Source organism: Erigeron canadensis, chromosome 8 (assembly GCF_010389155.1).
Source record: "Erigeron canadensis isolate Cc75 chromosome 8, C_canadensis_v1, whole genome shotgun sequence".
Lineage (NCBI taxonomy): Eukaryota > Viridiplantae > Streptophyta > Magnoliopsida > Asterales > Asteraceae > Erigeron > Erigeron canadensis.
In genome coordinates this window covers 33,318,103-33,343,449 of record NC_057768.1, presented here as the reverse complement: position 1 = coordinate 33,343,449, position 25,347 = coordinate 33,318,103, and the positions used below count along the sequence as shown (strand labels likewise).

General features: G+C 32.9%; 3 protein-coding genes across 3 annotated transcripts; all 3 read right to left on the bottom strand.

Moving 5' to 3' along the window:
* Positions 1–7,997: 7,997 nt before the first annotated feature.
* On the bottom strand, positions 7,998–10,056 carry LOC122578579 (60S ribosomal protein L23A-like). Its single transcript, XM_043750563.1, has 4 exons — positions 9,984–10,056; positions 9,850–9,886; positions 8,886–9,246; positions 7,998–8,241 (listed from the first exon to the last, which is right to left on the bottom strand). The coding sequence occupies exons 2-4, from the start codon at positions 9,860–9,862 to the stop codon at positions 8,157–8,159; spliced, it is 459 nt and encodes a 152-aa protein (XP_043606498.1). The 5' UTR covers positions 9,863–9,886; positions 9,984–10,056; the 3' UTR covers positions 7,998–8,156.
* A 9,586-nt stretch (positions 10,057–19,642) lies between these two features.
* Positions 19,643–20,692, bottom strand: LOC122610672 (putative disease resistance protein At3g14460). Its single transcript, XM_043783641.1, has one exon. It carries the CDS (start codon positions 20,690–20,692, stop codon positions 19,643–19,645), a length of 1,050 nt encoding a protein of 349 aa, XP_043639576.1.
* A 38-nt stretch (positions 20,693–20,730) lies between these two features.
* LOC122610670 (putative disease resistance RPP13-like protein 1) lies at positions 20,731–22,317 on the bottom strand. Its single transcript, XM_043783640.1, has one exon. The coding sequence runs from the start codon at positions 22,315–22,317 to the stop codon at positions 20,731–20,733; it is 1,587 nt and encodes a 528-aa protein (XP_043639575.1).
* Positions 22,318–25,347: the final 3,030 nt, after the last annotated feature.

Below are 25,347 nucleotides of genomic sequence, written 5' to 3'. Positions count from 1 at the left end.
AAACATCGACGAGGATGATATAACGGATATTGTTGTTTGTAGTGGCCAATTCAGCGATAAAATACACTCCCGCAAAGCTAGCACGGTATATACATTCATCCGGTCGATTATTATAACAACGATCTAGAGTTCTTATTTGATTGCTTTACTTGAAAACAAACAATTTTATTTAATAGTCAAAGAGCTTATTCACAAGTACATGAAACGCCAAAGATCCCAATGAAGTGTTGGGACATGTTGCTTATCATGTCTAACTAGAAGCAGTTGAATGCAAGTATTGCTAATGGTTATATGTTTGTCCTTTGTCATGTGTTTTGATTTATTTAATATACCTTCACAAAGGAGACTTGCGATGTATTTTTAGTTGGATCCAATTTTGAGATGTTCAGTTAGTCATCAAGCCATGGGATTTATTATTGCTAAACAGGTCTTGTTTTTTTAGTTACCGCTGTAACGCGCGGGTACCATCTAGTTTTTAAAAAAATACTTTTTGATATGTAAAAATATTTTTTTCAAAAAAGCATTACCATGTGTTACGGTGGCCGACAAGTATGGTTTACCTTTTACAGTCACATGTTCCTTCTCCGTTTGGCCATAAATACTCATGGAAACATATTTATTTTTACATTAAAAGAGACAATACATTTCATCTCCCTCATATCCCGCTTTTCAGGGATTGAGTACTGTTATTGTTGTTGTTATTGTTGTTGACAAATCATACGTACGGCCGAATGGAGGTTATACAGTCCCATCAATCTCTAATTGTCTCATCCTTTTCTAATCATTTGGTTCGGTCTAAACATTGGAGAACACCCTTCTTTCTCGTATAGACACACAACAAAACACCTCACGTTTTGTTTTAAACGTCATTTTAGGATTTCTCTTTCAATCCATGATCATGATCTCTAGCTTCTTCAAATTCACAACTTTTATCCTTATGGCCCATATAATTTACATATATTCATCAAGGCCAAGTTATCAATTTTTAGTTAGTAAAGTGTACGTGTCACCCATATACCTTCATCAACTTTTATGTTTGGTACAAACGGAAGTTTCACTAAAACATATATTTAGAAGTTATCAGGACTAAGTTCTATCATATTAATAAATGATTTTAGAATGAAACACCAATTAACTTTGAAACAAGGGCTTATATGATGTGTTCAAACTTATATTCATATTATAAACATAAACTTCGAGTTAAATGTGATCCTCAAGAGTTTGAAGACTTTATAGAAGGAAAAAAATGTTGCATCACATCTTGTAAAGTGTTACAGTATAATTTTTAGAGTTAATTGACACTTTTTATTCATGTGGTTCTCGTACACAATAACACAATTTTCAACCATAATTCTTGAAAGAGATAAGTACATGGGAATGTAATGAATTATACACAAATGTTTATATTGTGTAATGAATTACTCGAATGTTTATTATATGTAATGAACTTTCAATCCCGGTTATTGGATGTATCTGGGTATATGTGGTAACCATATAAGCTACCACTTGTAAGTTTTTGATTGGTCGCATACATCCAATAACCGAGATTTGAAAGTTCATTGCATACAATAAACATCTGAATAGTTCATTATATAACATAAACATTTGTGTATAGTTCATTACATCTCCATATACTAATCCCTTCTTGAAAGTACATCAATAATAACTTTGACTACCTATCAACATCAATGTTTGGGGTGGGGACCCAAAATGTTGACACGGGACTCTCAAGGTATTTTCGATAAGGGAGGGAGTGTTCATCCCTCCCTCAAAGTTAGGAATGAAAGTGGAAGCATCATGTAAACCACATGGACGAAACATAAAAATAACTTTCATCTGGATGTTATAACTATCATATTACTATGATACTCGTTGAAATAGGAGTAGGAGAATGTAACAAGGCAAAAGAAATTGTGTAAAAATATAACAAATGTTACAACCATGTTTATTGTTTAGAGAGGAATTAATGTTAAATAATGTTGTTTGTAACTATTTCTATATCGAGTAACAATAACAAGTTTACCCATAAAATATTAGCGTACCTTTTCGGACAAGTCAAATAGAAGTTAAGAAATATGTACACATGAGATGAGAGAGTAAACCTTTAAGACATTAATTGTCAGGATTTGAACCCAGCGTGGGTACATCAAAATTGAGGGTATTAATCATTTATCCGCTCTACATTTCAAAAAAAAAAGTTATGTACAACTAGGCGGGTTTAGGAATGTATACAACGCCGAAGCAGGTCGGTTGTAGGTCGGATTACCACATCGTCTAAAAATAGACAGCCAGGCTCAATGATAGCTCACTATGCCTGCAAAAATCAACATCATTTTGTGCTTCTTATAGAAATCAAATCAATGGAAGGGTTTCTTTGACGCTCTGTAAAACATTCTTTTGAATGACTTAAAGAGAAAATCGCGACAATAGCCAAATTTTGTTGCGATCGTACCAAAATAGCCAAGGTATTTTTGACTATCACAAAATAGCCAACATAATCGCAACAAAAAAATGAAAATCGCAACAAAAAACGCCAAATCACAACAAACAACGCGAAATCGCAACAAAAAATGCCAAAATCGCAACAAAAAACGCGAAATCGCAACTCGCAGTTCGCAACAGTTTGACTTTGACTCTTTTTTATTTATTTATTTTATTTAAGGATACTAGTTTATTATATTAGACATGAATACAAAACTTCAAATAAACACTAAACTTTCATTAATTTTAAAAACAGAATACAACTAAATGCACTTTGGCCGAATCGTACCACGACAATTGTGGAGAAGGCAAAACAACCGATGAAGTCAAATGTCCGCAATACGACAAGTGGTGGCTTAACGAAAGCGCTTACCGTGGCTTAGGAAAAATGTCAATAAAGGATGATGAAGATGAAGAGTAATTGTAATGTGTTTTAATTAAGTAATGTAATGTATTTTCAAGTACTGTCTTTTTTAATTTTGTGTTGTCTTTTATTTTTAAACTAGATTATTGTCCGGCGTAATACGCGGGTAAATATATTTTTATACTTATATATATCTAAAATACTATTTTCTTAATTAATAGTTAACAAATTAAAATATTCAATTTCACTTTATTAACATTTGTTTTTTTTACCTTGATATATTCACAAACACTTGTTGCTCATTAAGTCTTACTGATTAAATAAATTATTCAATGTCAAAAGTTATTGCTTATCTATGTCATCACAAATATCTCAATGTCATTCGAATTTTCATTTAAAATCATAAAAAATATCACATATGACACATTCTTTAGATGGTGCCAAGGCATACAACCTTCTAAACCGAGTTGTAAGACTGCCACCATCAAGCCAATGAACATTCCAAAATCTTGTTTTATTTTCACTCCCAACTGTTCTTTAATAACATCCTAAGGGGGCTAGCAATCGGGTGTGTCTCAGAGAATGAGGAACATATATTTTTCCATATATTATTACCATTTGTTTACACTGGAACGCAGACTTAGAACATCGAATCACATTGATGATTTTAAACCTCACGTAATTCAGATTTTAAACCACATGTCATATTCATTTGTACATATCAATGCTAAATTGAGAGTGTCCAGACCACCAAAACCTAAACCACCCACTTTTTTGCCTGACAATTATCTTCTAGTAGATCCATTACCTTTTCCGAGTTCGACCCCCCCCCCCTCCTCCCTTACCCCTTCCACCAAAAAAAATGAAGTTGTGATCTTTATTAATCGAAAGAGAGAAAATAATATATCCTAAATACTTTGAATTACCGAGTTAGAATATATCATAGCAACGCATTAGTATTGAGTTTAGATTTTATTCTATAATAACTTTGCAAATTTTTTGAAATATAACCTTGGATGGAGTCCCACTCCAATTTGGTGAATCTTGTCTTATTTTCACTCCCAACTGTTTTTTAATAACATCCTAAGGGGGCTAGCAATCGAGTATGCCTCAGAGAATGAGGAACATATATTTGCCCATATATTATTACCATTTGTTTTATACAGGAACGCAGACTCTCATAACCATGAATCACATTGATGATTTTAAACCTACGTAATTCAGATTTTGAACCACATGTCATATATCAATTTGTACATATCAATGCTAAATTAAGAGTATCTAGACCACCAAAACCTAAACCACCCACTTTTTAACCTGACAATTGTCTTCCATTAGATCCATTACATTTCATTTTCCGAGTTCGACCCCCCTCCCCCTCCTCCCTTACCCCTTCCACACAAAAAAATAAAATGAAATTGTGATATTTATCAATCGAAATAAAGAAAAATAATATATCATAAATATTTTGAATTGCCGAGTTAGAATCCATCATAGACAACGCATTAGTATTGAGTTTAGATTTTATTGTGTAATAACTTTGCAAAATTTATGAAATATAACCATGGATAGAGTCTAACTCCAATTTTTGTACAATGTAAACTTTTTTAAGGGTATATTTGTAATTTTGTTCCTGCAAAATATTAATAAATAAAGAATACATACAAACGTTGACTTTGTTGTCATAAGTCTCTTCTTTAAAAGTACATCACTTGGTTGGAAACAATAGTCTTGAGATAAACCTCTCTATAGGTAGAGCAAAATTTTTAAGTTGTTTTGATTTTTAATATAATAAGAAAAAAAAAACAGGTTGGAAAATTGTTTTTTTTTTGTTTGGGTAAATGTACAATACATTGATGATATAGTTGTATATAAAAACGTTATATTTTTTTTCAAACTCTTTTACAATATTTAATCACAATAGTCACGCATCTTAACAAGCTAAATTATATATTATTAATTTCGATAATTTATTTTATTTTGTTTAATAGAGTGCATCTTCTCTGTCACCACATGCTCCAAAATTGCAGATCAATGTTAAAAGTTGATGTTCTCAAAGTTGTCACTCACCTAAGCTAAACTCAGCCTTCTAAACACTGCCGTTGATAATTTGACTAAACCAGACATTATATATATATATATATATATGTATAATATAATATTGTAGATACAGGGTGTTACAACATTATTAATATTTAATTTTACCTTTTCATGGTTTAAAATATACTCCCTTCATCCCATTAAAAGTGTCCACTTTTATTTTGTCAAAGTCTTTCTTTTGTATCTTTGACTATAAATATTCTTATTGCATTATATAATATTTGATAAGTTATACTCAATGAAAACATATCGAAACCTTTATCAACTCATATAACTTTCATCAAATATTATACATTATAAATAAAAATATTTAAGGTCAAAGTTGCGAGACAAAGACTTTAAAAATTCAAAAGTGGACACTTTTGATGCGACGGAGGGAGTAGCTTACTATTTTTATAGAAAGTTGATTTATATAATTTAAATGAAACATATCTCAAATATTTCAATTAAAATATGCTGACTATTATTTTATTGGAATATATAGATTGACAATTAAATTGCTTAGAAATTTTAGTGTATAACTAAACTATTCGAGCAAAACGTTAAAACACAAGTGCATTGACAATGCAGACATATCCGGATGAATAGAAGTTATCTAAAAAAAACGAAAATTTTACTTAGCGAGACCTCTGATAGATGATGTATCCCTTTTTCAAAAGTGTGGTTAAATAACACATAAATATATATGAGAAACAATGACTAAGGTTTGTTATAAAAGTGTCTAGTCACTGTAAATAGGAATCTAATCGACGATTAATGTAACTTCATATTTTCTAGTGGTTTAATTCTTACCTTTTTAAAATTTGTCAACTTATGATATTATAAAAATTTTAAATGTCATTAATTATATATAATATAATAATATATTAAAAAAATAATACTAACAATCATTCTATTAGATATATAAATATTAGCTACTATTTTTGATTTCTTGATTAAAATTATTGGGTAAAAAGTGTAAATTTATGATGAAAAACCAAAAAGTGTAAATTAAATTTAAAGGAGTATATATATATATATATATATATATATGTTAACTATTATTTTTAATTTTCTTGATTAAAATTATTGGGTAAAAAGTGTAAATTTGTGATGAAAAATCAAAAAGTGTAAATTAAATTTAAAGGGGTATTTTTTGTATAATCATAAAAATATAAGTATTAATATTGTCATTTAAGAAAGATAAAATAATTAAATTTGATCTAATGGCTTTAAATCAAAGATGAAATCCATCCAAAGGTTCTTGTTTGTTTAGGAATGAATTTATCACCTTGTTATATATATATATATATTGGTAGATAATGTAATGTGTTTTAATTATAATAAAATGTTTTTTTTTTTAATTTTGTGAAAAATAAAAATGATATAATAAAATAATAGATGAATAGTGTTAGAAGTGGGAGTTATTAGGAGAGGATGTTCTTGGTGTGTCTAGAAGAGAGAGAAACTAATGAATAGTGTTAAACGTGGGTTTAAAGTATATTCCTATAAGGAGGGGCCTAATAATTCAGATGTTTTTCATACTAAAACATTATTAGTATGTTTCTTATGTATTTTGTGTTGTAGGTTAATATTTTGTATGTTTTAATTTTTTAATGTTTTATATTTTAAATAAATGTTATGTTTTATTTAGTTGTATTGTTTTTTTAAAATTAATGAAAGTTTATGGCTTATTTGAAGTTTTGTATTATGTCTAATATAATAAACTAGTATCCTTAAAAAAAAAAGTCAAAGTCAAATTGTTGCGAACTGCGATTTGGGATTTCGCGTTTTTTGTTGCGATTTCCATTTTTTGTTGCGATTTTGGCATTTTTTGTTGCGATTTTCATTTTTTGTTGCGATTTTGTTGACTATTTTGTGATAATCCAAAAAAGCTTGGCTATTTTGATACGATCGTAACGAAAATTGGTTATTGTCGCGATTTTCTCTAACTTAAATTATGAGTTAAATATAGGGTAATTAAAAGGTTTCTCATTTTCTTTGTGTAAAAACGATTTAGTAAGTCGGACAACTTTCAACGTGTTAAAAACTTTCTCTCACTTTCTTTAGAGAGAAACAATATACAGATGTATGGGTCAAAATTTCTAACTCTACTTTCTCAAGTGGAAAGCTTTTTTTTTTAACCATTAGTAAACAAGAACGAACTTTTATACAGACACCAAGATATCAAAATACTCGCCTTCCAAGATAAAGCCCGGTTAGACCAACTTATAGTATTGTCATTTATCAAGCTATCAGAGTCTGAGACAATGATAACAGTCCTCAGATTATCGAGTTTCAAGACTTCACATAAGTTGCATCACGCTAACAAAGACATCAGCAACACAAATATCGTATTTATTACAATTCCACATGCTTAATTCTTCAAATGCCTGGAGATATTGTACAACACCTCCCCACACCACACTACTAAGACAAGAAAACATATACTCAAATCGGTGAGACGGTGACCGAAGAAGCTACATGAACTAGACTTGTCAATACACACCATCACCACATTACTTTATATCCAGAACCCTCATTGATGGAAGTGCTTCAAGCGAGACTTTAACCAAATTAGGTATTGACTAGCCAATCGCAATAAATAAACTTGGAATAAAAAATATTACTCAAAAAAGAACCAAAACATTTCAAAGATTTAACACCAACGTAGTGATTTTAAAAACAAGCTAAGCGCCCTTAAGACAGAAACACCCTGTTAAGCACATTTTTGATCTGGAAGGACGCCCTTTAGCAACATCAGAGCTTGCAAGTATCATACGAAGAGCAATTGCTCTTTCATGATAACAAAATTACTAAAATACTGGAGCATTCTAACAAGGTAGTTTTCTAAAATAACATTACTAACTTGACCAGTTCATACTAGAATAATATTCTGTTTTGGTAGGTTCATTTTAACTTGAACATAAATTACTAGAATAATGGAGCATTCAGCAACGCTTCAAATTCATGGTCTCAGCAAATAACCCAGGTAGAGTTGGTTGCTAAGCAAGAATTGAAAGAAGACTGAAGCAAGAGACATGTATCAATAAGTTATGATGAACAATAAAGGTAGAAAAACATGCACATCATAACATAACTCCAACTAATAGCAAAATTCAAAACCGCAAATTAATGCAAACACAACTTTTTTTGTGAACAATCCAAGACAACATAACTAATAAATTGTCATACTGACGATAACCCTTCAACTTAAAAAAAACGGCATAGCTTAGATAATTCCAATCTTGTTCGCAACATCCAAAGCATCATAGTCTGGAGTTAGTTTAACATATGCCTTCTTTGTGCCGTCAGGTCTGCATAACATTTAAAAGAAGAATAAACCAAAATGCTTGTTGATTCATCAATATATAGTGTAAGCGAAAGCAGAGAAACATGGATTTATGCAAAACTCCAACTACAAATAGATTGTTTACTTAAAACTTCATTAAGTTATCTTTGATTTTTATGGTTGAGAGAAAAGACTTCTGGAAAGAAACCTGAACTTCTTGATTCTCGCTTAAAAAAATGCTACCAGTTAAATCATTTAGTAATCAATGGGTTGATTCAAATCATGTCTCGAACAGGTCAAATGAGAAAGAAAAGTATAGCTAATAACATAACATAAGCAAGTCAAACAATACAGATTCGAAGAAAGTGACAACAAATGCATGAATGCAACCAGACGAGTTAACTGGTTCAAAAATAAAGATGTTATTTTAACGATACTGTTTGTATATTCGTATAATCGTATTTACCCATGAACCCTCTACAATAAAAATGGACAAACTATATGCAAGGCCTGACAAACCATGTTCAATTTTGACTTAAGAAATCACTTGGTAACCCGTTACCCTTTTTTTGAGTTGATACTTTATACCGAACGAGCTCAACTAGCTAGGAATCAATGAACCATTATTCAAAATATATATAGAGAGAGAGAGAGTGTGTGCTGAAATACCTGATTAAAGTGTTGACTTTCTTGGTCTGGATGTCATACATCTTCTTGACTGCAGCTTTAATCTTCCTTTTGTCAGCACGGATGTCAACAATGAAGACAAGAGTGTTGTTGTCCTCAATCTTTTTCATTGCCGATTCAGTGGTCAATGGAAACTTAAGAATCTGATAGTGGTCCAATTTGTTTCTAGGCGGGGCACTGATACGAGGGTATTTGGGGTTTCTATCTGTCTTCAAGGTCTTTGGGCGGTGAAATGTGGTCGTGGTTCGGATCTTCTTAACCTTCTTGAACGTTGAACCAGTCTTCACAGCCTTGGCTGTCTTTAGAGCCTGAGCTTTTACATCACCGCCTTTCTTAGCGTCAGCTGTAAAAGACCGACATATTTTAGCAGAAAACTAGTATACAACATCATTATTCTGATATACACAGCTATATGAATGTAATCACAACCATGAATCGGCATCAAACAACACATAAATCTATAATTAAGATAATCCAAAAGAGTCGAGTATCTCTTCATATGACACAAAACCATTCGAAAATGTCAAAACATATAATCTAATACTACGTATATAAAAGTAATTAACAATATCAATGTCAACAGGTCTGGACCTTTTTTATATACAACATGCTTAAAACCGGCTAAGTATACAACAACAACATAAATCAGACACAAAAAAAACAGCAAGATATACAAAGCAAAATCATTATTTTGACTAGAAATCAGAAAAAAAAATGTTCCTAAAATGAATACACAGGTTTACCAGAACTAATTTCTCAAAAATAACAAGCTTTTATACAACAATTAACTTCACCTAGTTCATGTTACACTCACTTGAATACAATTACGAATTTCTATTTAGTAGCTAAACCTAAATATATATATATATATATAAGTGGAGAAATACATACATGAATATATATATATATATAATTAATAATAAAATGAAAATAAAAATGAACGAACCTTTAGGTGCCATTGCTAAGAGAATCAATCGATTAAACTGAACAAATAAGAACACAAACAAATTTTTATATTAGACCAGAATATATAGAGATATATGAATGCGATATATACATAAAAAGAGGAATTTTGCATACCCTGTTGAGGAGGGTGCGGCAGGAACTACTGAACTAGGGTTTTGCTGTGTCTAGGTTTATATATATAAAATGGGCTGGAAGGTTTTTAAACAAAAGAATTTATAAAGTCCAGCTAGTTAGCCCAACTTATCTAAATGGGATTTTGGTTTTTCCTTTTTCTTTTCTAATCTATATTTTTATATTATATTATAAAGCAAATAAGGTTTCAACTTTTAACTTTTAATTTTAACAATGTACAAATGATAATACATAATGTACCATACATCAATTCCTACAACTTTCTCTTTCCTCCAAAAATCATTTTATTCCTCTATTTTTTTCAAAATCTTTTATCTCAAAAACCGTAAATCGATAAATTATAAAAATTATATGGGTGTTCTTAAAATTTCATGCTTTTCATTAGAGATGTCATTCGATATATACTTTCGACGAATTTTTAAATCTGAGGTTGGAGCCCGTATGGCTAAAATATTTGGCGTGACATATCATCTCCTATGACCTATCATAGGCTATGACTTATCAGTATCACCATCTCACCGTCGTAATGCGTGGATACTTGCTCTCATAATAAGAAAACCACATTTCACAAATATATTCGTTGATATTCAAACATCTAACTTTTTTTAAGCTAATAAATAGAAAAATGTGATATGAAGCATTTAATTAGTTCTATCATAATATTTCAATTATCAAAATAAGTAACAATGGAGCATTTGTGTAGAGACATATCTCTGTATAACTAAGAGAGGATAAATTTTACTTAGCTGGCAATAAGGAGATAATGCCATATAAGATTTTTCATTAGGTGTCATTTTTCCATTAGTTTCCTATTTTTAAGCATTTCATGTCATTTAAATTATTCCTAAACATTTGTCTTAATTATCATTAATTAATAATAATAAAAATTTTAAAAATGATAATGACAACCCCGAATTTATATATCAAATAATAATAAAATGGTTGTCATTAAGAGCTTATTACATGCATAAAAATTAGTATTTTATATATCATGACACCCCTGAATTTTCGCAAATTTTAATGCATCAAATTAATTAATACCAAACGTCCTAAAGGCTGTCACTAACAAAACTTAAAAAAATTAAATAAAAACTAAACAACAAAAAATATATGACAACAAGTCAACTACAATAGTGGATATATGTATAAATAACTAAAATTTTTGTTTTGTTTTATTATTAATGTACGACTCCAATGGTGAATATGTATATGTATAAGTGGCTAAATTTTGTATTGTTTTATTATTGATGCAATTAATTAATAAATTTTTTTTAAAACAACGATGTTAAAACATATATATCTCTTTAAGAGATGATATGTTTTTTTCTATATGACATGTTTAGTTTTTTGTCACATCGGATTTTAATGAGGTGTCTTTTTCTCAATTATGTCACCATGTATGATCTTAATCGTCAATTTTAATCAAAATCCTAATCATTAATATTAATTTTCTATATAAATACAAAAATTATATGCATTATACTACGTTCTTTTATTAATTCAATGATAATTATATTTTATCAAATAAGATTATTTATTATATTATGTTTATTATGTTGAAAAGTATTTATTATATTATTATTTAATAATTATATATCATAAGAAATATTTTTATGATTTATAAATACTTATGTTTTAATAATCATGCTTTTACATATTTGAAGTATATCATATATTTTTAACTATAATAATTTTATTGTTTGTATCAGTCGTAATCTGACAGTTTTTTATATTATCATAAATTATGAATAATAATGTAACAATCAGTTATTGTATTTTTTTTATTTATGTCTACAGTTATTCCGCACAATTACGAGTTTAATTTAGTACCCCAAGATAAATGTGGATTCAGAAACATTTGAATTTCTCAATTACCCGAAGTTTACGGGAACAAAATAGTGTTATTATATAGGGATTTAATCAATTTCACGAAATTAGCAATATCCTTTGAAAGTTTTACTTTTTAAAAAGCATCTTTTGTTTTTTAGCAGGAAAAGTAAAATCTGTCCTGATAACCTGCTGTCGTGTCACTTTGATTTTTAATTCACAGAATTAGAAATGAACTTTGGATGAATTTACAGAATTAGCAATGTTATTAATTTAATTTAATAATAATAATAATAATACCCATATATGCTATCAAAATTACTAAGATTCCAACTAAAAACTTAAATAACAAATATACCTAATCTTATTAATTAAACAATTATACCCTTCTCATTTTAGACGACAACTTATCTTGTACGCTCTCCGACTTCAGTATAAAAAAGTCACTATTTTCAATGTCACATACTGCTCTAAATCACTAATATGCCGCCATTTATTGTATACTTCTCTTTTTATAGAACAAAGATTCATTCTTTGGTGTACGCATGATTTTTATGTTATCATGAAGATATTCTTTTTTATTTATGAGATGATCAACTTCATATATATATGTATCAAATCTATTAGATAGAATATTAATATGTGATTTATTTTATTTAGCTTATCATTGAACCTTGATATTACTTGATATATGTTAGTTATTAAGAAATGGAAATTGATTGTGCACCGAACCGTGTTGGCCTAATATGGTTCAAAGGTTATAAAAAGGGAGATTCGGGTTTATATTTTATTAGAGATTCCCCGAAGGTAGAGCAATGCCTCTTTACGCCAAGAAAGTGTTTTAGGGTTGTTATTGATCGGTTGACCTTGTGATGATATGATTCCGATTAAACAAATAAAGTAAAAATAAATATAAGAAAACTAAATGACTGAAATATAAAATGCTAAATAGAGTATCAAATATTAATTTATCTATTAGATTTATTTTGAAAATAATAAGTAATTATTCACCGTATTATTATTATTATTGTTGTTGTTGTTGTTATTATTATTATTATTAAAATAATAACATTGCTAATTTTGTGAATTCATCCAAAGTTCGTTTCTAGTTATGTGAATTAAAAATGAAACTGACACGTCAGCAGGTTACCAGATCAAATGTTACTTTTTCTGCTAATAAACAAAAGATGCTTTCTAAAAAGTAAAACTTTCAAAGGATATTGCTAATTTCGTGAAATCAAGTAAAGTTCATTTCTATTTTATGCGGTTATCCTTATTATATATATATATATATAGTGTTGAAAGTTCCCGTTTTCATAAAATGCATAAGTCTAATCAATGCGCACGCAACAACAGTTAGTTCTAGGTCAATCTCGAGTCTCGACCCAAAATCATAAATGGTATCGATTTCTATATCTTAATGTAATGCCTTGTGTGAAATGGTCAACATGGAGCAAATGGTATTGTTGGTAAAGGGATTCAATGTGAGGAGGTGCCATGTCTACATATGGCGTCCCATAGTCCATAGATTCAGGCTATGCGTTATCAACGTTCGATATCTCCTTGGACCACTTTTCTAGTTTTCTTTATCTTTATTAGTGGAGAAAAAAAAGGTCCGAGTCTTTAATAAGAAAATTTTTATGCTGTAATGGTCAAAACCGAGAATTCACGTGACATTGAAATGGTAATAAACATTTTCCTGTGTCCGGTAACTAATTTGATTCTTTTAATAGAAAATAAATTGTATCTAAAAACATAGAATTTTTAGAACTTTCGCAAATATTACATGATTAGATTAGAAGTTGCTCTTCTATGGTGTTTGAACCGACTCAACTTCATTAGTATTGGGTTTTAGTATTGGGTTTCTCATCTCAAGATATTTTCCATGAGGAGAGGGTTGGCGGTCCAACAAATCGCTGGTTAAAGCTGGTTAAAGTTGTCTCCAACACGTCTTAATCGAAATTAACTTTAAAAAAAAAAAAGTTTTTACTTCATGTCTTCAATATCAGCCAATTTATTCATGAGTTTCTTTTGTCCCCCTTGTAAAATAACTTTCATAGGTTAGATAACCCCAAGCTTGAGTGCACAAAGATACATTAAGAAATACACCTTGCTGGTTTATGGAAATATAAGATTATTCAAGAACCCCATCGAGTAAGTAAAAGACTGAAAAGCATTTCACAAGTCAAAATTGCACATGATAGTTACTCCTCTCATCAGCAACAACGTAAGAACTAATAGATCTTACAACTTACCAGAACCAAAAACCTAAAATGTAAACCAATCAAATGGCATAAATAATTGCATAACACAAAAATGTTAACAAACTCTTATTTGTTTAGACGTCATTGCAAAACTGAAGTCACACTACGAGTAGTAAATAATGTATGACCTTTCCAGATTTGACTTGTGTAGATTTAAGAAATGACCCTAAGTCCGCAATTACTACCTCTATTCTTCTTAGAAGAAAATATTGATATTGAATCTTCTCCACCGAAACCTAAAAGCTACATGAGCAAGAATGAACTCAAATCATTAGATATGTCATGATGCAATGACTCTACTCAAATCTTACAAACCGATCACAATATGTGTACTTTGTAACATCTCTAGCATGTAATGCACCCACCATTAACCATTTACCTTTTTAGCACCTCACTTCACCTATCCATTTCACCTTTCTTTATAAATGGTCTAAGCGCCTAACCACAATAGACAAGTCAAGGTGGGTAACAGGTCAAAATTAGATTGGTTTGAGACGGTCAGAGAGTATACATACAGTTGCACACCGTTATATTAATCTTTTACTAGTACAAAAAGTTATTTGATCACAATATAGTATTAAAGCAATTATGAATTATCTACAGCTTTGATTAAATACAATGTTGTATCTATCAATTAGAAATAGACTTTTGGCAGCTTTTCTAGTTAATTGGTCAAAATTTCCACCTCAATGGTTTTACGGAACAAAACTTAATTTTCAGTTGTATGTTCTAAGCTTTTACTGACAGAAACATTTTTTGAAAAGGGAGCAATAGCAACTCAAAATTTTGAGAACACATTATTTGTTCATAGATACCAACACCAATATAGATCATGTCCTTACTTGACATGAGGGTGTATGAGAAAATGGAAATTATCAGCTTAACTTTGGAAATACAACTCCTTGTTCAAATATTTAGAGCAAAACAAAAGAGGAACGGTAAAATGAAATTGAGGTAATACCTGCATGTGATGATTAGCAGCTGGAATCGATTGCCTTAGTAGTTCAGTAATAACAAAAACCTATGAATCTTGTGCACCAAAACGAATAGGCTGCAAGTCTGCACTATAACAAAGGGCAAACAAGGAGCTACGGCTTTAAAACTTGCTAAAAAGTGTTGGAAATATAATGATTTGTATTATAAATATAATGAAAACATGATTAAGATTACTAACCTGAAGATCCTGAGGAACCTGTTAGTTGATTCAGCATTCTTGCCATTGAGATTGGTTCCCAAATTAAGGTGATTATAGATTAGATGAGGAAGAAGAGAAAACATACACAAAATAATGGTGGCCGTGATTAGTGATTGATTAGTCACTAATGACTTGATTATGTTATATTTATATATATAACATTTATACTTAGCCCCCTTGGTGTTTTGTGTAATGTGTATTATAAGTCTCTTTTAATTCTAATCACCTAATGGGAAACCCTATATTATGTCATTAATGGTAAATACGTCCATCGTATAATTACCGACATAAGGATTTCAATTATTCGTCAATTATCATATCGGACTGATATATGATCGGTGAAGGTCACAACTACGTGAGTCCAACAAAAAGAACAATCATGATATTCTTCAGATATTCCCAAGTAAGAGACTGTTGCGATCAACTGTTAAAAATGGCATGGCCCCGCCACCTTCGTGATTTCTCCAGTATCATTCAATGGAATATCGTCTAAAGTACATAAATGGTAAGTGTGAGAAGTGGTGGGAGATTAGCTTTATGCCCGACCCAGCAGTTTCAAGTAAGTCTGAATATTCTTTGTCTTGTCACAACCTAGAAGTTTAAAAGAGTAAATACAGGTTGTTAGACATTATATAAGAGAGATTAACATTAACATGTCCATCCTGCATCAAAACTAGAAAATACCGTTCAAAAACTCTTAGATGGTGTTCAAATATGTATCTTAAGGGATTATCGTGAACTTCAGTTTTGAGTGTTTCAATTATTTAGCCTTGAAATAAGTTGATTATCAATATTCAAGTAGCAGTAATTACTTTGAAAATCTAAACACACCTAGTTATTCCGTTCACTAAATACCCCCTTAATTTGTCCAAATATGCAAGGAATCCAATAAACGGCAGGTTGGGTAACCGCTAAATGGGTCATTTAGGTATCAAAACAGGGATGGTCAGGTTGGATTGACTCAGTTCACTATCTGTCCTGATCTTTTATAGATAATTAGCATGTCACATGATTACTAGCCTACCTCGAAGATTAAATGATTTAGGAGGTTTTATGCATTCAAAATACACCAGCAGCTTCCTGTTCAACGCTACCCATTCCGTTTCTTCACTCTTTTGCTAGAGATATAGCGACAAATTGATCCATTCATAATCCTCTTTTAGAATTTATCATAATCACTCTCCTTAAAGGACATAACTAAAGAGACCATTTTTATAACTCGTAGAGTATCAGATACTATGGAAGTACATAAAACAAGAGGCCATTTTGCATCATCTCCATTGGAAGTTGGAAATCAGATAATATTAAGTAAATTTACATCAAAAAAAAATTGTACCTTCATACCAGTGTCCTACTGTCCTTAACAGGCCCATGTGATCAAGAACATCGCTAATAATTTCAATCATCTGAACCTTTTAAGTATGGAGAATCTTCAGGCACGGAGTATTGTTTTGGGGCTTTTTGGATGTCATTCGTATTAACATTTTCTTGTTTACAGTCCCAGGGATTGCCATTTACCATCGGCAGATCTAGACATTCGGAAGAACCCTCTGAAGATGTGTTTTATTTCATTACAATTCAACATGTTTAGTTCTTCAACCGCCCCAAGATATTGTACAACATATCCCCACAATCAGTAAGACCTGATAATGAAAACTAAAATCGGCGACTGATGAAGCTACATGAACCATACTTGTCAATACACCAACACCACATTCCTTTATATCCAGAACGCTCAATGAAGGAAGTGCATCAAGCGCGACTTCAACCAAATTATGTAAGCTTTTTAAGGAATGAAAACACTGCATCTAACACCTGAATGGATTGACCATACCTCGCCACCTTGACATATCTTTAAGTTTCAGAATCTCAGTGAAGGGAATGTAGGCCTAGTGCCAAGTAACTCTAATTCTACCACTCTCAAGAAGCTGGTAGGTAACTTAACCTATGAAAGCCAAACACTATCAATGTCTGCAAGTTACATAAAAAAAAAAACATGGTCAAAATGATAAAGTATTAAAACTTTTGTAAATAAACTATTATTAAGCGGCAAAATTTAACGAACTTTAGTGGTATCATTAGGAGTCAAAGGCTGAGATAGTGAAATATCTACCTTCGTGTCACTTGAAAGTTCTTTATGTCCACTTCAGGGATATGGGAGAGAAGGGGAGAATAGGAGCCGCTTCTAGTCACCATCTTTTCTTTCAGTTCATCGCAAGCAAGGATTCTCAAACTCAAAAGTGAAGGCAACAACATTTCTGGTAGATCTTTCATCTTTGGGCAAAACCAAATGGAGAGATGTCGGAGGGAGGTGAGGTGTTGGAGTGCCACTGGTGATATTCTTTCCAGTTTCTTAAAGTCCCATAATACAAGTGAAGTAAGAGATGATGATAATGAATAAGGAAGAAGTGAGGTTGGGAAATTCTTGACATCGTCTTCTTCTTCAGATAGTGACCCAAATCCACCCCATAGAGTTAGTTCAACTAGTGAGGATGGAAGTGGGCCCCATTCTGATATGGGCCTCTTCAACTTCCCTATTACTAAGGAACTAATTTTGGAGGCCAAACCCCACTTACACCACTGCTTCTTCTAAGAGGAGGACCCTCCATTCTTCTACAGTTCCCGATTCTCAAGTGCTTTAACAACACGAAATCTTGCAAATTAGGGAATGACTCTATTCTCTCACAATCTTCTATTATCAAGCTGGTGAGCTGAATGAAACATGTAAATTTTGTTATTGAATTCAGATTTTCCCAACCTTCAATATGTAAGACTTGAAGCCTGAGTGAAATGTTTTTGTTGTTTATTATGGACACATGCTTTTCCAACTCCTTCTCCAATACTGAGTTGCATTTCGTTACACAAAGTGACTTAAGCTTCTGCCATCCTCCTCTTTCTGTTGAGAAAGAGACGGTTATAATTGAACTACGTCCATTCATTCTTAACTCTTGAATGCTTTTAGCTGGACAACTTAAATACTCCAAATTCTCACAACGGAATACCTCCAACGTTTCAATTCTGTCTGGACAACTCAAATGCTTTAGATTCTCACAACCTGATATCCTTAACGATCTAAGAGATCTTTCAAGGAGGAGGTTGCTGCCTTCTTCCTCTTTTTCTCCTCCTCCACCTCCTCCTCCTCCACCTCCTCACCAGTTTTCCACACCTACTTATTCCCGACAAATTTCTTATTTCTGTACACTTCTCAATTCTTAATTCTTCAATTTCCCCAAGGTATTGTACAACAGCTCCCCACGCCTCATCACTAAGTCCAGATATACCAGATATATTTAAATGTGTGACTGATGAAGCTACACCAACTAGACTTTTTAACAAAACATCACTACAATTATCTATTCTTAAAATCCTCAACGAAGGTAGTGCTTCAAGTGATACTTTTTCCAATTTAGCACACCAACTTACAACAAGCATTTCAAGGCATGGAAACGCTCCAACATCGGCATTGGCTGACCATACCTTCCATCTAGGGATGAGCACGGGTTCAAAACCGGCCCGAACCGTGAAGACCCGTGACCCGAAAATGCATAAAAAATGGAACCGAGACCCGGCCCGTTGATCCCCCTGGCGGGTCGGTTCAGGCCCGGGTTTAACCGGGTCGGGTTCGGGTTTTAATGGGTGACCCGAAATATGTTATGAATCCACATCTTTTTATCTTCTCCAATAGTTTTGAACAATGAGTAGTACAATCTTCGAAAGCAGCTTTGCATCCTCGTATATTGTAGTTATATAAAGTAAATACAAGATATATACACTATATATATATATAACACATAAAAGAGACTCGTTGTGATGGTGTTTATGGAAATGATGAAGAGCACCGAGATGGAGATGAGGGTGTCAATGACGATGATGAAGAGTATATATATCATTACATATTTTTGCTGTCAAGAATCAAGATTGGAAAGCAAAGGGTGTTGCCTCATGTGAGTGAGAGAAAAAATATACGAGTATCAATTAAAATATACATGTAAAGTGGTGTAGCAAAGATTTGGCCATATAATATCGAATAAAAACTAAAGTGGTGTCACATCCAACAGATGCAAGTGTTGATGAAGTACACGTACTATATATATAATAATGTTAAATACATAAATGGAGCATTGTAGTGTCACATCTATGTAAAGTAATCTTGCAGGCTTTATCATATACATGCTTTGTCATATACTTTCGGGTTTCTTCGGGTTTGACGGGTTTTACCGGGTTTGAACCGGCCTGACCCGAAAACCGAAAATCCACTAAAACCTGAACCGTAACCCGGCCCGTTAGAGCTTCGGGCGGGTCAATTCGGGTCGGGTCTAAGACGGGTCACGGGTTTTCGGGTCTTTTGCTCATCCCTACTTCCATCTTGCCAAATTAGGACAATTTTTTATATGAAGCTCTATAAGGCATGGAAACACTGCGACACCTAACACATTGACTGACCATACCTCCCAACGTGGCATACTTTGAAATCTTAGAATCTCCGGTGAAGGGAACGTTGCAGGACCAACGCCGAGTAACTCTATACCTACCTCTTTCACATTATCCATGCTTTCAATAGTCAACTTCTTCAATGATGGCATATGCCCAAATGGTGGCAAAAACTTACAATTTCTACATTTATCAATCCACACATCAGTCAACCTTATAAATAATGGATCTGTCACCCATTGCGGAAATTCTATGCCCCCATATGACATAACTTTAAGTTTGTTGAGATTATCATTATGAGGCTTAAGCATATCCAGGACCTCTGTCTCAAGTATTTGCTTTCGAGACCTATCAAACATGTCACTCCATTCCACCGCCAACTCACTAAGCCTCATGTGTGATAGGTTTACCTCTCGTGCTTGATCATTGTTTTGCAATTTGTCTAGCCCATAGATACAAACTCTCCAACGAAAATTCTTCAAAACCTTTATCCCACTTATTGGAAACACATTTTCTCCCCCAATAATGATCTTAGAGAGAATTTGTAGGTTTTTCATCTCACCAATACCTAACGGCATGTTTTTCAAAAGCGGAGTGTCCCCAATGTCAAAATGCCTTAAACTTTTAAGATTCAAGAAGCCGTTGGGCAACTCCCTCAACTTGTCACAACCAAACACGATCAATGTCTGTAAATTATAAAGTTTACAAATATTCTCTCGTAAATGTGTGATTGGAGTTTGAGATAGATTAAGATACCGCAGGCGCTTCAAATCACCAACACACTCTGGCACCTCATCAATCCATATTTTACTCAAACAAAGAACCCTTAATAATGGTAAATGTGGAAGAATGCCATCCAAAATCTTTTTCGGTAAATGAAATTTTTCCCACCTATCTCTCAACACAATTGGAACTGCTAAAAATGATCTCAAATTATGTGCTCTTTCGAACGCCTTAAACTTTTTGCATGTCATAAATTTTTCACGAACAAAGGACATGTGGCGATACCCTTTCAAACTTCTTCAATTTTATACTTCATTTCAATGTCTAACCTAAGAAAAAATTCTCCAGCAACAACAGATTTTGCCAAATCATTCATGAGGTCATGCATCACAAACAAGGATTTATCACCATTTACATGTTCAAAAAATGACTTTGACAACAACTCATCGAAATATTTCTCACCTAAGCGTTCCATTTCCATTGGCTCGCCGGGAGTTGATTTGTGCAAAAACCCCTCCGCCATCCACAACAAAATCAAGTCATCCTTCTCAAAAACGTAATCTTTGGGGAACAAGGAACTGTATGCAAACATTTGCTTCAAACATGCGGAAAGCTCATGGTAGCTTAGTCGAAGAGCAGGAAGAATACCGCCTTCATCTTTTAAACTCCATATCTTACTATTCAACAACTCCTTCCAATCTTCTTCATTTCTTCTTGTCTTCAATGAAGTTCCAAGTAACTTTAGAGCCAAAGGCAAACCATCACATTTTTTCTCGATGCCCTCAGCATATGATCTAAGTGTTGGATATGAATCAAAATTAGTTGAACCCAGTGAATGCTGAGCAAACAAAGTCAGTGCATCTTCGTGTGATAGCTTTTTCAGATGGTATGGATCATCGTTTCCTAACTGTTGAACCAACTGTTTCTTTCGAGTTGTGATGATAATCTTACTTCCAGGGGCGACTGAATGAAATGGAGGCACTAAGGTATCCCAATCTTCAATCTTTTCGCTCCAGACATCATCCAAAACTAGCAGAAACCGTTTTCCTGCAAGTTTATTTCTAAGAGCTTCTTGAAGCAGGTTTGGATTTTTAAATTCCTTCTCTTTCTTCTCTTCATCGGCTACAGATTCAAAGATAAGGTTGCCGATATTGAAGCTATCAAACTCATCTGAGACACAAATCCAGGCCTTGAGTTCAAAGTGGTGCTTGACTTTCGGTTCGTTGTACAAAAGTTTAGCAAGAGTGGTTTTGCCGTTCCCACCCATACCAACGATGGGCACGATGCTAAAGTTGTTCTGATCACCTGGTTCATGATCTGCTAACAATTTCTCCAGCAGAATATCTTTTTCACCTTGACGTCCGATTATACCAGGTGGTAATAAAGAGGTCTGGTAAATTCTGTTTATACTTTTTGACCTTTTATCTTTGACAATCAAACCAAGATCATTTCTTTCATCATAGAGTTGTTGTAAGTTGGTGGTGATATCAATTAGCTTCTGGTGCATCTCAGTATCTGATGGTGATGAGAAAGCACTGGTACTGCAACAAGTTGGGATGAGCTTTTTTACCTTGCTGGTTTTGTGTCTTGCTGGTTCCTGATCAGTGAGCTCATGATCAGTTGCTAAAGCATCTAGTACGTCGTCGATATCATAAGCTAAATGTTGGAGACGATTAAGCCAACCTTTAACTCTTTGATCTTGTGTTTCCTTTTCAGCAGCATCGTTGAGCAGAGCTTGGATCTTAGGTAACGAGGTCTCCAATTTCTTGAGCTGGGACTGAATTTCCTTGGAGCGAGGAGCAACCTTTTTCGAGACTGCAGAAGCTAGCCTCTCAAAAACAACTCGGAGCAAGGCAGAAATAATGATTTCAGCCATTGTTTATAGTAGAAAAAACATCAAAGATTTTGATGGAAAAAAAAAAGGATGCAGGGGAAACAAAACAATAATTTGCTAATACTGAAAAATAATTGAAAGACAAATTTGGTGTGGAATGGGGAGCGTGGAAGAATCATGAGGCATGTGTAAATGTTAATCCAAAGGCTGGTGAATGGTATACGTGGTAGTGAGAATCATCCATAATTTCATTTCCTTAAAATAACCAACCAGAAAATCTATGAACATGAAAGTTGGCATGTTGCATGTTACCTGTCCCTCCCTTGAATAGAATATAGCTTCTTTCTTCTCATGGCTTTAATATTTTTCTTTGTAAGTCATTTTATTTTAATTATTAATTAATACTCGTATGTGTTAATTTTTTGGGTGTTGTTTATATGTGTAAGATATATTAAGTTTTGTGATTTGCAGGCTGGTTTTAAGTTTTTTGGGAAAAGAAACAGTGGGTAATTAGTTAACTTGTATAAATTTGGGAAATCCACTGAAGATAATATTAAAAATGGTGGATTTTGTCATGTTAATATTGAAAATGGTGGACTAAGTTATCAATATATTCATAAGCTAACCAGTGGGTGTACAAGCCCAGCATCCATTTTTTTAGTCCAGTAGGTAATCTCGGTCCAAACAGGGTAGCCCGGCCCCAAACCCAGACAAGCCCAACCTGACGGAACCCGCTTCTGGTCCGGGCCTCAGGTTAGGTTTTTCTGTGAATTTCTGAAGTTTTTGGACAAATAGTGTCTTTTTCACAAAGATTTGTAAATCTAGAGTTCAAACCAAAAACTTGTAAATCTAGAGTTCAAAGATTTGTAAATCTAGATTTGTAAACCTCAGTTTCTGGTCCCGGCGTTGTAACTATTGATTTGCATTGGATATTTAAAATGCATTTCTGGTTGTAGTATGTGGAGTGGTTTTCCAAAAACGCAGTCTCTCTTTACAGTTTAAATAGCAATGACTAATCACAAAGCTTAATTATAAAAAGTGTAACAACGAGTATCGGTACATGAGTAGGTCTTATCTTCTATAGCCGATCCTAGCTCCTAATTCTCTCAACTAGAGGTGGCAAGATGGGTGTGTCACTCGGGTTGGGTAATGGATCAAACCAGCAAATGCTTAAAGCTCAGCATTTGCTCAAACTTTTGCATATTAATGTCATTCATCACAACCCATGGTTTTTCGAATTTGTAAAAATTACTGAATTTTCATTACCGAGATTTGCCATACTTAGCCAAAGTGGCTTTCCCATCCAAAGTCACTTTCGTTAACTGTAAATGATGAACTTAAAAACCCCAACTTTCCTGAATCATGAACTGTCCTATTTATATGAAATTACCTATTGCCATCTCGGCTCCATTTTTGCCCGTTAGACTCCTCGAATTCTTGGTCTCAATCTTCTTTAACGAACCTCTCAACTTCCTTACAAGATTAGCCATATGCTTGCTATATGATCATGATTGGTGCCTTCTTTTTTATATAGAACTGATGATGATTAAAAACAATCAAAAGTTCAAAACTTACCAAACTTGGATCTAGTGGTGCCCAAAAACCAGGTTTTGGCCAAACTGAACCCGGCCCGAACCAGTTCTTGGTCAACCGGACCAAAACCGGGTTTGACCATACCTGAATCGGTTTCCACCCAATCTTTGGTCAACGTGAACCAATTTTTTGCCGGGTTCCCCCCTCCCAAAATCAAACCTGGCTCAATCTCTACCCGGTCCAAATATCTAAACCAGTTTCAAATCGCTGGATTTCTCAAAATTCAACCATTTTTGGTCAAACCCGGGTTTGACTGGGTAAGAAACTGGTTATTTCAACCCAGATTTTGGATCACTGAAGTATGGGCCGCTCGGCCTAATAATGAAAATTGGTTGTGCCTTGCGATTTAGGGATATTTGAATTAAGCACTTTATACATTCAAAATGAGTTCTATTTGATTTTAGATCTCAGTTTGGTGTCATGGGTTGTCGATCCATGAACCATGATACTTTTGTATGATCTTATTCAAAAAGAAATAAACATATCACAAACATTTTTTTGTTGGAACAGCAGAAACATATCACAAACATTTACCATATTTTGGTACTACATATGATATTTTGGTTATAATGTAGTTTGTACAATCAAGTTGTTTAAATACATTTTAGAAATATAGGTATATGTTTGTTAATTGTATTTAAATCCATAATTTTGGTAAAAACATTTCAAGACAGATTAACTTTAAACCTACTCGGCCTGAAACCAACCTATATGACCTGAAACCGGCCCGCCAACTCATGAACATGTTTAATCCATTTATTAGTTTATCATGCTGGTTAGGTAATGGTTAGTAAGTTGCGGTTAATTTTAGATTTTTGACATGAAACTTTTAGTGGGTTGTGGTAGGGTTGAGAAATTTACCCACCAAACGATGAACCCAAACCTGACCCGATTGACAACCTTACCCCAATCATCTTTTATGCAGCGTGGCCCTTCTAGCTACGCTCAATAGTTTTATCTCACGTTCATCAATTTGCAGTAAGTACTAAGTAGCTCTTTAGAGATATGGTCATATGGGAGATGTGTTATCACTTTGTAAATCCATGTATATTGCATGTTCGGATCAGATCATTAATATGTCCTCGTAGTTTAAGCGTTATGTTTTATTACGTTTCGTATTTGCTTATATGTTGTATACCTGTATGAAACAATTCTTATATAACTATAACTATATTCATGCTTGGGAGGGTAAGCGGAGCTTCATATATGTTATACTGTCTCACACATGTTAGTTGGGTATGTTTTACATGCTTGATGGTTATGTTTAATATGTTTTCATGTTTTATTTAATATGTTCTAATATGCTTCTATGCTTATGTTTTATGTTTTGTAATTTTATCTTATTTTTTTTTTTATAGGTATGGTTACTTTTTTTTTTTTCACTTTTTGGTGGAAGGTCCTTCTAGTAGCAGTCTCTCTACTCAGTGGGTAGATTACGGTAGTTTAGAGATAAGACTGTCTACATCACACCTCCCCCCA

What these genes read in the sequence shown, in the direction of transcription:
- LOC122610670 (XM_043783640.1), bottom strand. Translation starts at nt 22,317, where the DNA reads ATGGCTGAAATCATTATTTCTGCCTTGCTCCGAGTTGTTTTTGAGAGG.
- LOC122610672 (XM_043783641.1), bottom strand. Translation starts at nt 20,692, where the DNA reads ATGACATGCAAAAAGTTTAAGGCGTTCGAAAGAGCACATAATTTGAGA.
- LOC122578579 (XM_043750563.1), bottom strand. An exon ending in AAAGTCAACACTTTAATCAG is followed by an intron (nt 8,242 to 8,885) that starts GTATTTCAGCAC and finishes AATGTTATGCAG; the next exon opens with ACCTGACGGCACAAAGAAGG.